We start from the raw sequence: 14,430 nt of genomic DNA on the forward strand, positions 1-14,430 counted from the left end.
AATGTGGATGTGCTACAATAACAGTGTGTTCTGTTGATTCAGCCTGATCAGCTCCACTGCACACAACCACATTTAGGAAAGCTCTGGGTTCAACCCTGATTGAGAGAATAATGCAGTAATTTTCAAAAACACCAGTAATTAAGGCAGCAGAACTAACGCAGGTGAATTAATGTAGCAGGTTAGGAGAATGAGGTTAATGTCAGGAAAAGGGTTAGGGTTAGGCTTAGCTACAATGCTACGGTTGTCAACAACTGTTGTCCCCGGCGCGACCACTAGATTGGGCTGTTGTAAGCCTACCCCATCTAGCCACAACGGTAGAAACGTAAACAAACCATCTGTGGCGACAAATCATCAGTATCATAACTAATGGAGGCTGCTGAGGGTAGGACGGCTCATAATAATGGCTGGAACGGAGGAAATGGAATGGCATGAAACACATGGAAACCATTCCACCCATTCCGCTCCAGCCATTATCACGAGCCAGTCCTCCCCAATTAAAGTGCCACCAACCTCCTGTGATCATAACAGGTGTTGTTGAGTTGGTTAAACCTGCTGGGGCATATTGTATCTCAAATTACAGTCAGTCATCCAATAGGAATAAAGCCTGCAGGGAAGGTGAGGGAGGAGTTACATAAATTGTAAACAACTTTTTGGGAGAGGGAGGAACAAGAATATAAAAGACAATTAACTTAAAACCATTGGCCTCATACTGCCTAATTGTACCATTGTCATTATTATGCATTATGTTTACATACGGATTATACAACACCTTTTACAAATGGTACTTAGGATATGTACAGTACAGAGGAGGCTGGTGAGGGGAGGACGGCTCATAATAATGTCTGGAATGGAGTCAATGGAATGGAATGGTATCAAACATGGAAATGTGCTTGGTGTGTTTGATACCATTCAAATTATTCCAATCCATTCCAGACTATTACTATGAGCCCATCCTCCGATTTAAAGTGCCACCAGCCACCACTGGTACGGTATGGCTATGAAAATATACACTTTGTTGTAATACCCTAGACTGACAGTAGACGGTGCTCTTGCATCATACGTTTAATTCTAGTTCAGCAGCACTGTGTGCGTTGTGTGAATAAGTACAACACTGAAAAACCTGCAAGAAATCTGGCATCTGAAAATATTTATTCTGAAAATGTTTACAGTTAGAGAAATACCTTGTAGGCACAGGAGTCTATTGTCAGTTTAAAACAGGTGAATCTGCTAAGGCTTTTAACATATCTGTAATACCTTTACATAAATAATCTTTAGTTAAAAATGTTTAGTATTTCTAAAATACATTAACATGTAAAAGTCCTCTATATTACAATATACAATTATTGTTGTAAGGCATGGCTTTAAGAGTAATTTTAGAGCATATACTCAGAGCAATGTAAATAAATACAAATGAACAAAACAGAAACCACTGAGATAATGCCTGCCTAGCAGTACTGTAGTCCTACAAACATAGACTATCAAGCTACAATACCACAGTCAAATCCGGTAAAATAAAAATTATTGTTTGCACAAGCTAGTAAATCAATAAGACTTTTCCTCCACAAGAAATAGATGACAGATGAGTTTCCCCGACAACCTTTTACATATCTTCACAGATGACAACCTTCACAACATTGACTCCAGCTCTTGTAGAAATAAAGTGGCATTGCATTTTACCTCCAAACCATCACACACACAAAAACACTATATACTCATCACTCTAAAAATCTGATAGACCCAATCAAACATGTCTATGCTAGCTGATTTGTGTGCTTCTTAAGTGCTTTGGTGGAGAAACAGAAATCAGTTTAAAAAAAACATCTGATAGACATAAAAGGGGCAAGACATCCTGTCAGGTGGGGGAACGTTCAGGATTCTCATACAGTAGGTGTGGGGACATGCAGGTTCAACAGCAGTGTTCTTCATATAATCTGTCCTGGTGTATATTGGTGTTTCACAGTCAAAGTCAGAGCAGGGCGACGGCCTGGCCCCCAGCCTCTGTGGTGGTGATGTACTGGAAGGGGACAGCAGGTGCCGGGTCCAGGGTGGTGTACAGCCCTGAAACCTCTAGGTCCACCAGGGGCTGTCCAGTGGTGGGGCCAGGCAGCTCACAGTCAGACAGGCACAGAGGAGAGTGGTTAAAGGTACTCAGAGTCTCCAGGCTGAAGCCCTCCTCTCTCATCCCCTCCCATAGGCTCCCTGAGAGACAGAAACAAACACATTATAACCGGTTAAAACAGATCATTAACCAAATCATCCTTGGGTTAAAACAGACAGTTATGCTCAAGACTATCTGTTTTGATAAAGGTGTTCAACAAATATGCCATTTTCATTTTAAACATATGGTAACATCCCTCCGATCCTCATAATAACCCACCGGCAAACTCCATGATACTGGGGTCCAGAGCGTCCACCTCTGTTGTGAAATCAGGGTGGAGGCTGTACAGACTGTGGCTGTTGGCTTGTCTGTAGGGCTGCTGCTGGATGAAGGGGCTGTGGGAGTAGTCTGGGACAGCGTGGAGGGGAGGGGTCCGCCCGGGAACAGGGGAGCTGGGGTCTCCTAGGAGGGTGTGGTTCTGGGCCTGGAGGTAGAAGGGGAGGGATTCCTGCAGATGCCCAGACAGAGGGGAACCACAGGGGTTTGAGGGGAGACACGTCATCCTGGGGTCACAAGGCTTCCTCCGGCAGCCGTCCGGTCGGTCTGTGATCAGCCTGTCCAGCTCATCTGAGAGACATGAACATTAGCTGTAAACAATGAGTTTACACTGAGTGTACAAAACATTAGCAACACCTGCTCTTTGACTGACTAGGTGAATCCAGGTGAAAGCTATGATCCCTTATTGATGTCACTTGTTAAATCCACTTCAATCAGTGTAGATGAAGGGGAGGAGACAGGTTAAATAAGGATTTTTAAGCCTTGAGACAACTGAGACATGGATTGTGTGTGTGCCATTCAGAGAGTGAATAGGCAAGACAAAGTATTTAAGTGCCTTTGAACAGGGTTTGGTAGTAGATGCCAGGCGCACCGGTTTATGTGTCAAGAAATGCAATGCAGTTGGGTTTTACAGTTTCCCATGTGTATCAAGAATGGTCCACCACCCAAAGGACATCCAGCCAACTTGACACAACTGTGGGAAGCATTGGAGTCAACATGGGCCAGCATCCCTGTGGAACGCTTTCAACACCTTGAGTCCATGCCCTGACGAATTTAGGCTGTTCTTAGGGCAAAAGGGGTTGCAATTCAATATTAGGAAGGTGCTCTTAATTTTTTGAACACTCAGTGGCCTCCTGTAGCTCAGTTGGTAGAGCATGGCGCTTGCAACGCCAGGGTTGTGGGTTCGACTCCCATGGGGGGCCAGTATGAAAAATGTATGCACTCACTAAAACTGTAAGTCGCTCTGGATAAGAGCATCTGCTAAATGACTAAAATTTAAAAAATGTAAAATGTACATAAGCATTATGTGCTGTTTGTTCATTAGAATGGCTAATTGCTACAATATGGCTAGTCTTTTCACGTCTGCTCTACCATCCTCACCTGGGTTGGCCATGCTGCGGCGGATGGCAGTCAGGTCCTTGCGTTTCCACTTCTGCATCTCTTCCTCCATCTTGTTGATCTTGGCTGGGTTGAGGGCCCACAGACAGCCCTTACGAGTGGAGGAGGAGCCTCCCTGCTTGTTCTCCACCTTCTGAAAGCACTTGTTCAGAGACAGGTTGTGTCTCACAGAGTTCTTCCAGCCGTCAGGCGCCGTCTGTATGGTGGAGAACCATACATCAGTTAAACACATACTGATAATATACAATGTTGCTGATGTTCCCAAACTTCCATGAGCCCAGATAATCTCATGTGTGTAAAGAGGCATCTCCCTGCTCCTCACCTTGAAGTAAGGGAAGTGCTCCTTCATGAAGCCGTAGATCTCACTGACAGGGAGGCTGCCTGTACGGCTGTTCTTCAGAGCCATAGCAATCAGGCAGCTGGTGAAAACAGTCAAATATCATCCATTTTCATTTTTGCTCAGTTCCAATTGTTCAAATTGAGTCTGCTTTTTGATAGTCCCTTTACAAACTGTTTTAAAACTGTACCGATTAAATGTCAATGTAAAATGACCAAGTGAATGTGTTAGTCTGCACTACCTGTAGGAGTAGATAGGTTTGGGGAAGGCATTGGGTTGTTGTAGGAGATCCTGGTTGCTGTGGGGGTTGGTGATGCTCATGCCTGCTGCTTGCTGCTCATACAGGTTATGGCTATGGTAGGAGGGGCTGTTATACAGGCTGCTGGAGGAATGCTGGGAAAAAGGAAACCAAGAGACATATTAGGCCCTCCTTGCATTAATTACGAGTTATAGAGAGATGCAGACAAATACTCTATGCATCTCTCTGTCATAAACTCTTATGTTCATAAGAGTTCAGAAACATTCCTTAACATTTCTGTGGATGTTACCTGTTGGACAGCCTGAGCTGGGCTGTAGGCCTGCTGGGGGGAGTGGTAGTAGTGGGCTGGGGAGGACTGGTATCCTGAGGCAGGCAGACCACTTCCTGGGTACCCTCCTGTCATCTGAAAGATAAAGACACATATGAAGGGAAGAACATGGGTGATTAAAAATAACGAAGACAAATACAACACAAAACAAAAACAGAACCTATTGGAATACTTACATTTCCATTTTCATTGTTGAGGTAGTTCATTCCAAGATAACTGTTCTGTATGTTGCTATGGGGAGGGACAATGGTGTCATGTCCTAGTGCTGTATTCATGTTGCTGTGCTGGTCTGAACCTGGGTGTAGTTCCAGTGGGCTGCTCTGGGGTCCTGTGTTGTTGAAGGCCAGTCTGCCTGTGGCCATCTGCTGCAGCCTGGGTACGTCCACGGTGGTGAGCCAGGACAGAGACTGCATGTCCCCCAGCAGCTCCTCAGTCTGCTGGGACAGCTCAGTGGTCAGCAGCCTGATCGACAGACAAAGGAGCTGCTTAACATCTACTGTAAGGGAGCTAAGTTACCCCTGCAGCCCTCAGTTTATAGAAAGGTCACAGACTGAAACTTTATTCATGGTGCACGTTTCGTCACAATATTGTTTTTAAATGTTCATTTTAGGACTGATGCCCAGCTAAGCATTCTACTCAATGCATGAAAAGCCAAGTGACATTTACTTCTGATGTACTGACCTGTTGCAACCTCTACAACCACTGTGATTATTATTTGACCCTGCTGGTCATCTATGAACGTTTGAACATCTTGGAGAAAAATCTGGCCTTAATGGGCATGTACTGTTATAATCTCCAACCGGCACAGCCAGAAGGGGATTGGCCACCCCTCAGAGCCTGGTTCCTCTCTAGGTTTCTTCCTAGATTTCTGCCTGTCTAGGGAGTTTTTCCTAGCCACCGTGCTTCTACATCTGCATTGCTTGCTGTTTGGGGTTTTAGGCTGGGTTTCTGTATAGCACTTTGTGACATCTGCTGATGTAAAAAGGGCTTTATAAATACATTTGATTGATTGATAGATTGCTTGAATATGCTGCGGCATCTGTAGAATGTTGATAACAATGGCAACGATGCGACCGAGTGACGAAGGTGCAACCCATGAATCGCGTGTCTTCTCTGATTTAGTTTATTTTTTGACAGAGTTTTACAAACTCCATTTGCACAAATGGCCCTTTCCTTTATTTCAATGACGATTTACTTTCCAGTTCCAGACACTCAAAAATAAGGTAATGTAACATCAGGTGCCCACTGCTCCATTGGCTGAATCACAAATACATAGCCCCCCCCCCCCCCCCCCCCCCCCCCACAGTATTCAGTATGGAGTAGGGTCGGGTACACTGTGCACATTGTCTGTAACAGTTGGTCTGGCCGTTGAATAATCATTAGTCATTCAAACGACAGTCCCCAGCCCTGCGGCACGTGGCTCTATTGTTTCCAGAGGGCTGTTACCTGATTGTCCCCAACCACTCCACTCCACCCCCATGATGACCAGAGCCTGCATTAATCTGGTTGATTGACAGCTAATTGTCAAGGGAGTTAAACAAGAACCATCTGCCTCTCTGTCACCACCAGACCCTCTGCGCTACAGCCAACCGCTCTAGTGAAGGAGACTCCCTCAGAGGAGCAAGAGCCTGGAAAGCAGGCTTAATACTGTTGACTCTTCTAAACAGACATTAAAATAACATGCACGCTCCTGCCTTTATAAAGCTTCTTTTTTTTTGCGTATAAAATGACATCAGTCTCGTCTTACATTTGGTTAGGTTAGTTCACAATAGTTCGTCTTTCGTGGGGAATCTTATTTTTCACAGTTACAAACGTAACATTTGAGCTCCACCCACACATTGTTATCAGTAGGCAGATTGGGCGAGTTCATTTTGCGTGGCTTGGTGCCCTGGGTGGGTGGAGTTTACACATTTTAGACCATTACATTGGTCCTTAAATGAGCTCTCCACCCACCTGGTGCACTGGGCAATGCAAAATGAACTGGCCCATTCTTATGTTTAGTCACATGATAAAAACAAAGTGTTGCTTAGAGACCCTGTGTGGTCAGTGTCATGCCCACAAACCAGAAAGGGAATGGTTAATAACTATAAGTTCTATAATGTGAAAACACGGTCTATAAACTGTAATAGGCAATACAATTACAAGTTTGATTGTGGTTAATTTGACAGTCAGGTTTTGGTCAATGTGTTGAATTAACTCCATTGTAAGTAGGCTAATGACTGAAGAGCTGATCTGGTTTTCATTCAATGAGCCATAGGCTATAAGTTAAGAAACTAGTTAAGAAACATAAGAAATTAGGCTACAGTGAGAACATTACAATAAAGTTACATTACTGTGGGAACAGAATATTCAGCATGAAAAAAGTGACTGTAGTTCATTCAAGGACAATTTGACTGAAAACAATCTCTGAACTTGATTGCTTCAAAAGTAACTTAACATAAAATCTGAAAAAACACAAACCTTTTTGAGGGAAACATCCATGTAACAGTGCCACAAAGAATACCCCTCAATTCAGCTAGCACAAAATAATGATTCCTTCTGACGTAAAAATCCCTACTTCCCTGAATAAAAATCCCTACTTCCCTGTCAACAATGTCGCTAGGTGAACTCCAAATAAACACAACGAGAAGGCTATAGACAAGCAGGTCCAGTGCACTGAGCAATAACGTAGCTGATGTAGCTAAGCTCTGATTGATGAGGAGAAAAGCTGTTCTTTACTCTCTTTACTCTCTCCACTCTAGGAAGAAGTGTTTGATGTGTGAACGATGTGTCCACCACCTTTGCTTACCAGTACAAATTAGACAGGCAGTCAAGCAAGTCCTCCCCCAAGGGTTTCTACAAGCAGTGTCCCCTTGTATCTATTTTGAGGCTACCCCTCCGAAGTCCCTTCCACCAGACACCCAGGGATAGATCCCCCCCCCCCCCCCCCCCCCCCCCCCCAACAGTGAAACAGAGCTGAAAAAACAGAGCTGATGGGCTCTGACATATCCATTCAGACCAACAATTATTAATTGTAATGGGGTTTTTTCTGCATATTTTCGGGGACACACAGAGAGAAGGGGGGGGGGGGTGAAATAAAGATATATTAGAGCGAGAGAGAGAGCGAGAGAGAGGCTCCTAGCAAACAATAACTTGAAGGTTCCAAGCTTTTCAGAGTTAATTCAGACCGGTGACAGCCTGGTGATGTATCATTAGATAGTTTTACCTGAAATCCTGTGATGAGGTGTGATGAATGATTAAAGTTAACATTACTTTCAGAATTTCTGAATATCGCTGTCATGCTGGCGCAGAAATAGCCACCGTTAACTAACATTACTTGACAAACCTGGCACACTGCCAGACAACAGCTAGCTAGCTAACCACAGTGATACAGCTAGCTTTACATTTACACTAGTAGCTACGTAGCTGTTTCAACTAACGTTAGTTACCTGACCCATACCTGACTGCTAGCTACAGTAGCTCGTTTCAAGTTAGCTCCCAATGCTAGTATGAGAAATGTATTTACTGAGCTAGCTAGCTAGCTAGATATCAGATACGTTACATGAAATGTAAAAAACACCTGTGTAAACAACCCCTTGCTAACCTGTTCTGAAAGAATCAACGTTGAGTTTGAGTCCATTCATTAACCTTCCAAACCGTTTCAAAACTCCCTCTTCTGTCACCCGACTGCCTAAGTGTGTCCACTGCACTCTGCAAGGAGCTGTTCATCAGCACCACTGTCACTGTCTGGTTCGAATTTTGACCCCGCGCGCTCGATCGCGCGGTTTGATGGGATGCAGCGGGAAGGACCTTCCCGGAAGGTGTTCGAGGAGGCGCAATGATAGCAGTGAAATAAACACATTTACATTTACATTTTAGTCATTTAGCAGACGCTCTTATCCAGAGCGACTTACAGTTAGTGAATACATCTTTTTTTTTTTTTTTATACTGGCCCCCCGTGGGAATCGAACCCACAACCCTGGCGTTGCAAACGCCATGCTCTATCAACTGAGCTACATCCCTGCCGGCCATTCCCTCCCCTACCCTGGACGACGCTGGGCCAATTGTGCGCCGCCCATGAGTCTCCCGGTCGCGGCCGGCTGCGACAGAGCCTACACCAGTGAAAGCAGCAAACAACATAGACAGGTGGGAATGATGGTCATTTTAAGGGAAGGGGACTAAACAGTTTGCAGATATTGATCTTATAATGATCCCGCTAAACAAGTATTTAGATAACCTAGGCCAGGGACCATCAACTAGATTGAGCCGCGGGCCGACTTTTTCTGGAGCGGATGGTCAGGGGGCCGGAACAGAATTACAAATAATTTGTAGACTCCAAATTGACCGCAAGAAGCCCAAACATATATAATGTTTGACTAAAACATCATATTTTCAAACCTTGCTTACATTTGTATACGATCACGTGTCTTTATATTATGGGTGGGAATACTTGGGAACAGATTTCACTTGGAGCAGATTTCCTGGTGTTTTTACAGTCTTTTATGGCCAACAATGACAATTCCAATTTCTTTGCTCAGAAAACTTGGGGGAGGGGGGCAAATAAACCCACCCGCGGGCCAAATTCAGTTGGGGAACACTGGCCTAGACCCTCCACTCGAATGCCTGTATTTGAATACTTTGTAGCACTGTCAATTAATGGAATGGGAAAGTCGTCGTCGTCGTCCCCGTCCCCCCATCAGAACAAGTATTTCCCATAAGTTAATAATGCCAACACACTCTGAGTTGTGCAACTTGCCCCTCCCCTCCACCTGACATAGGCCTACTTTTGGTACAGAGATGACATGTTATCAACAGCAGCCAGCAGAAAATGATTAGGCAACTGTATATTGTGTAGGATCATTATCAGTCTGATGTAGACTATACTGCAACCTTAAGCGTACTATCAAGAGTTCCAGCCAGAGAAGTGTTAGAATGACAGTGTGTGCCTTTTTACTACACAGAGTATGATTCTATGTATATTGCAATAATATATTATCACATTGGAGATTTGTCTATGTCTGCTAGGCATTCTGTCTAGTGCTCTCTGCAGAATGTTACAGGGAATGAGGCCAACCTAAAAAAAACAGAAGAAGAAAATTAGGACACCATGACAGCCAGTTTGCAAGGGCTGTTGCATTATGGGATGTCCATAAATCCAGGTGCTATAGGTAAGGATGTGTGTCCTAATTTAACGTTTATAGAGCTGCTCTCGCCCTTGTATCAGGCTCCCACTTCTCAGCAAGCATCCCTTAACACACAGCTGAGCTGCCCTCCTCCTTCTCTGTCCTATCCAGATCTGATTCAGCTTCTATCGGCCTGGACTTGTCAGAACAACCTGTCCAGAAGAATCCTCCTTTTTAAGCACATTATATAAAACCATGTACATGTACTCAAAGGTAAGATATTTGTCATTTGATTTGTCATTTGATTTTCAATGCATGTTGAACAATTTTTCAATATCTCCAATAACCTTCTCCACTATCTCTAAACAAACCGAGCTGCATTTCCATACTGTAGCTCAGTGAAATTGCATTTAACCTAAATGATTGCGTTTTAGAATACTGTTATTTTATTGCATTATCATTATATTACTTTATTATCAGCTGTATGCATTTGGCCATGGTATCCTAGCAGAACGTCTCTTGCTCACTGAACATGGCAGAGATTCAGAAGGCTACTACAGTAACCTGGCTAGTCTTGACCTTTAGAGTCCAGCTCTGTCCTCGGCTATTTATTTGCTCCTATAAATAAAGCATTAGTTGAATGTTGAGTCGTATGGGACTAATTGAGCAGGTGAATATTAATTTGGCTATCCTGTGATGCCTTGTCCCATGCCCTTTAAGGAGGCAGAGTTGTGCTGTAATTGGTCTGATTTTTAACCCATGATGTTCTGAGAGGTTAAGGGGTCACTGTTTCCATCCCCAGGCACATATTACCTAATATGCTGGTGTAGCTGGTTTTGTGTGTGTGTGTGTGTGTATGTGTATTTACCTGTGTTTTTGTGGTGTGTGGGGGGTCTTGGGTACATTGGTGCCCTGCTGCAGGAAGAGATGTGTGTGTATTGTGTGGCGAAGGTTAGTGGTTAAGTGCCTTGTTCGAGGGCACAACGCCCTGGGATTTGAACCGGCAACCCTTCGGTTAAAGGCCAGCTTCTCTAACTTCTAGGCTACTGCTGCCCCCTATTGATGATAAGGTAGAACAATGAAAAACATTGGTGTGTATGGGTTCTGATATCCCATTTCATTGAACGATAGAATGAGAGTAAGGTAGGACAGATGATGACCTTACCGCTTGACTGGAGTGGACTTTGATGACTAAGGGATACCGCTTGTTCCCCCCATTACAGAGACATAAAGTGTCAGGAAGAGTAGAAAATTAGAGTTCATGTATGAGAGAGGGGCAAGGGGGGTTATGTGTGGGGTTATCAAATCGTAGCCCTCAAACACAGCATGAAATCTGTAATGGGAAAATCAACCCCCTGACTCTGGTGTAATTGGATTTTACAGGGACTCATGCTAAATCAGAGAGCTGTAGGTAGGTAGCACAAAGCTTGTTAAGGCTAGACAAGCCTCACCACAGGCTAGATGGGCAGGGTGCACAGGACGTGTGGTGTGATTGTGAATATATGGGTGGGTGTTTGGTAGGGAGAAAATGAACTGCTCAAAATGGTTCAGTGTTTCCCATAAATTACCTTAAAAGTTACAGTAGTCTCTGGGAATGTAAGCCTCTATGTAACATTGTTTGGAAAGAATATAACTTAAGTTGATATGGTGGGAGTCAAGTTATCTCTTCTGTTTTAATTTTCAGTAGTGGCTAAAATGTATGTTCTTTGTTTTGAATGTCTCCTCTCTGTTTAATCAGTGTGGCTGTAATGCAAGATGCCTATGTTAATGTTTACAGGATGCTCAACTTTACATTTTAAACAGTCAGAATGAGAGGGCAATGTTATGCTTCCCACAAGCCTGTCACAACCCAACACATTACTTAGTACTAATCTACAAGATAGGGAAGGTGGTCATCAATACGTTTTTTCTTCATCTTAAATAATCGTTCTGGATAACAATGTTATTTATGGTTAGTTAAATCATGTATGATCTGTTTGAATGAAAATGAGAACAAACTTGATATATATTGTTTAAAGATGACAGGGAAAGCCAGCATAGTACTGTATGTCCCTCTTACTGCAGCACAGGCTGGTATTGACAGCAGCTTTAAGATGCACTGAGAGGACAATAGTTTCATCCCAACAGGCCCGTTACTGTAGCTTCACCTTGGTATTTATGAGTGGTTTGTAATTAGTCAGAAATGTATCTGCCTAATCAAAGATCAGTAACACAATACCTGCACTGTAATTTTGTGTGAGGAGGAGGACGAGGATGAGGAGGGGGGCTTGGAGCAGATAGAGTTTCTGCATCCTTGTGTTATACACACACTGACGCACGCAAGCCTGCACACATACACACACTGTATGTGTCAGTGGACACTCAGGTGAAGCACTGAATGAGACTTTCCTGCCTAGGCTTCATGAATGATTAACTATCTTAGAGCTTCCAGAGCCAACTAACTCAGTATGGTCTCAGTATGGACAGGACCGGAGTGACACTCCAGCAGGAAGTACTAGTCCACACTGAGACACTCCCCACGAACCGCTCCCCAGAACCTGGCCAGTTCTTTCAGAGAGCATGTGAGTCAGAGGGACAGAGGAAAGCAGTGTGACAGTGAGGTGATACGGTCAAAGGGACATACCTGTGTCTGAGTCGCCAGAGGCTAAAAGTGGCTCTAGAATGAGAGGACTGCTCGGTTGCTAGAACAGCCCCAGGACGAGAGTTCCCCTTTACTGTGAACTCGGGGACGATAGTTGGAAGTTGTTTGATCCATTACAAGACCTATTCAACCATGACTCACATGGCTTTGGAGATGAGTGAGGTAATTCTGCAGTGTGTGTTTTTTTGTGTGTCTGTGTGCTTCCCCTCTGTTTGATAGAACGGCATATTGATAAAGTCGCACATGCAAAAATGACTGTTCCCCAATGTTATTTTACTTTTTAATTTTTTGTCATTTAGCAGACCCTTTTATCCAGAGCGACTTACAGGAGCAATTAGGGTTAAGTGCCTTGCTCACCACTTATGAAGACCAACCATCTGAAGCTTCAACCTTTGCCAGACTCTTTTAAATATCTAATACAGTGGTAAAATACATACTGTATACAGTATTGTTTTCTACCACATTATAGTATGCTGTATTTGATCTCTATAATTTAAGCTATATAAAGGGACCATTGTAGGATGAGATACAGAACCGTGACGCTCAGGTTTCTCTGGACACCTGGAGCCCCCTAAACATGTGTGTGTTGCCCTGGGTGATGTGTGGTGTCAGTCTGTGGCCCATGAGAAGTGCTCTCTTTCAGGAGCCTAATGGCCACTTTGTGACAGAGTAACAGTATCCTGTCCCAAAGTGGGGAGCCTGGGACAATCCGCTTTAGCCTGCCATTAAATGTAGGTGTCTTGTTGTTCATTTTCCACCTTTGCTTGTGTCATTCCTCTCTATCCACATCTATTTCTATCCCTTAACCCTTGTAATTCAGCCCCTATTTGTGCTCCCAGACACCTCTCTCTCTCTCTCTCTCTCTCTCTCTCTCTCTCTCTCTCTCTCTCTCTCTCTCTCTCTCTCTCTCTCTCTCTCTCTCTCTCTCCTCTCTCTCTCTCTCTCTCTCTCCTCTCTCTCTCTCTCTCTCTCTCTCTCTCTCTCTCTCTCTCTCTCTCTCTCTCTCTCTCTCTCTCTCTCTCTCTCTCTCTCTCTCTCTCTCTCTCTCTCTCTCTCTCTCTCTCTCTCTCTCACACACATCCCTCTCCATCCCTCTCTCTCCAAATCCCTCTCTCTCTATCTCCATACCTCTCTCCACATCCCTCAAACCGGACGCAGTTGCCATCTTAAGTGGAGGTCCAATTCACAAACGTTGCCCCCTCGTCCCTCGATTTAGCTTGACGGAGCGAGTGAAGAACTTTGATCACTTGTGGAGTTGATATGGAATTCTGAAATGTATTGGAATAAATGACCAAACTATAAAACTAGCTTGCCAGCTATGGGTAGCTAACTACCTGACAGGAGTGCTAGCTAGCTACGTTAGCTTGCTAGGTACATTAATAGCTATAGTTTTTTTCCCCACGAAGGACGTTGCCTCTCCAAACATCACTCTCCCTCGCTTGGGCAAGGGATGTTTAAGGTACACTCGGATGTGACGATATAAAACGCCATTCAAGGGCTGAGGGTTTAGGGCCGAAGGCTGTCTACTTTGAGTTTGGACTGCAGCCCTGGAGTTATTTTCTTATCTGCCGAGTGTTCTCCTCAGCTCAGATTCCCCCTGAATGGCTGTAGTCTCTGCCTTACGCTCTGAGGCGTACCACCGGCCTGCCCATCCTAATACCAACAGAGCACCAACACATGGGCAGAGCGCCAGGGGCAGGCCTGGCATGCAGCAATACCACTCAGAGCAATTGTCTCTGCTCAGTATTTTAGGCCTGGAACAGGGTGGTCAGGTGTACTAGGGAAGTAGTGTGCAAACTTGATATCAATTTGGAAAGAACCTTGGCAATATAGGAAATAATAAATGTAATGTGTATAATTTAATGGTCCTTCTGTTGTCAACGCTTTAAGAGTGTGTCAAACACAAGTGTAAAGAGAAACTCTTTCTCACACAAGCATGTATGTGCGTACTCGCACACACAGAGAGAGAGAGAATGGAATGTCAAGACATTTTCACTTTCAATGTGGATAAGAAGGCTCCAGTTCCCAAGTTTATGGTAAGGAGGGGAGAAAGGGAGGTTCTGTATTGTCAGATTGATTCTGACATCTCAAATGGGGAGCCTTCAATGATATTGTTCACCTGTCTCATTGGTTTAATATGATGATGGGCTGGGAGGAGATCGGAGGGAGAGATGGTGGAGGGGAGGAGAGTGCAAAATAAAGAGTGGCTC

The 14,430-nt window shown here is 44.2% G+C and overlaps 1 protein-coding gene across 1 annotated transcript; it reads right to left on the reverse strand.

Moving 5' to 3' along the window:
- Positions 1 to 1,966: 1,966 nt before the first annotated feature.
- On the reverse strand, positions 1,967 to 13,872 carry LOC311136361 (forkhead box protein N4-like; the record flags this gene model as incomplete). Its single annotated transcript, XM_084170468.1, has 8 exons — positions 1,967 to 2,199; positions 2,378 to 2,725; positions 3,536 to 3,749; positions 3,876 to 3,972; positions 4,132 to 4,283; positions 4,439 to 4,552; positions 4,654 to 4,939; positions 13,844 to 13,872. 8 exons carry the CDS (start codon positions 13,870 to 13,872, stop codon positions 1,967 to 1,969), a joined length of 1,473 nt encoding a protein of 490 aa, XP_084026594.1.
- Between the last annotated feature and the right edge of the window lie 558 nt (positions 13,873 to 14,430).

Source organism: Coregonus lavaretus (genome assembly GCF_964263955.1).
Source record: "Coregonus lavaretus genome assembly, chromosome: 10".
Classification (NCBI taxonomy): Eukaryota; Metazoa; Chordata; class Actinopteri; order Salmoniformes; family Salmonidae; genus Coregonus; species Coregonus lavaretus.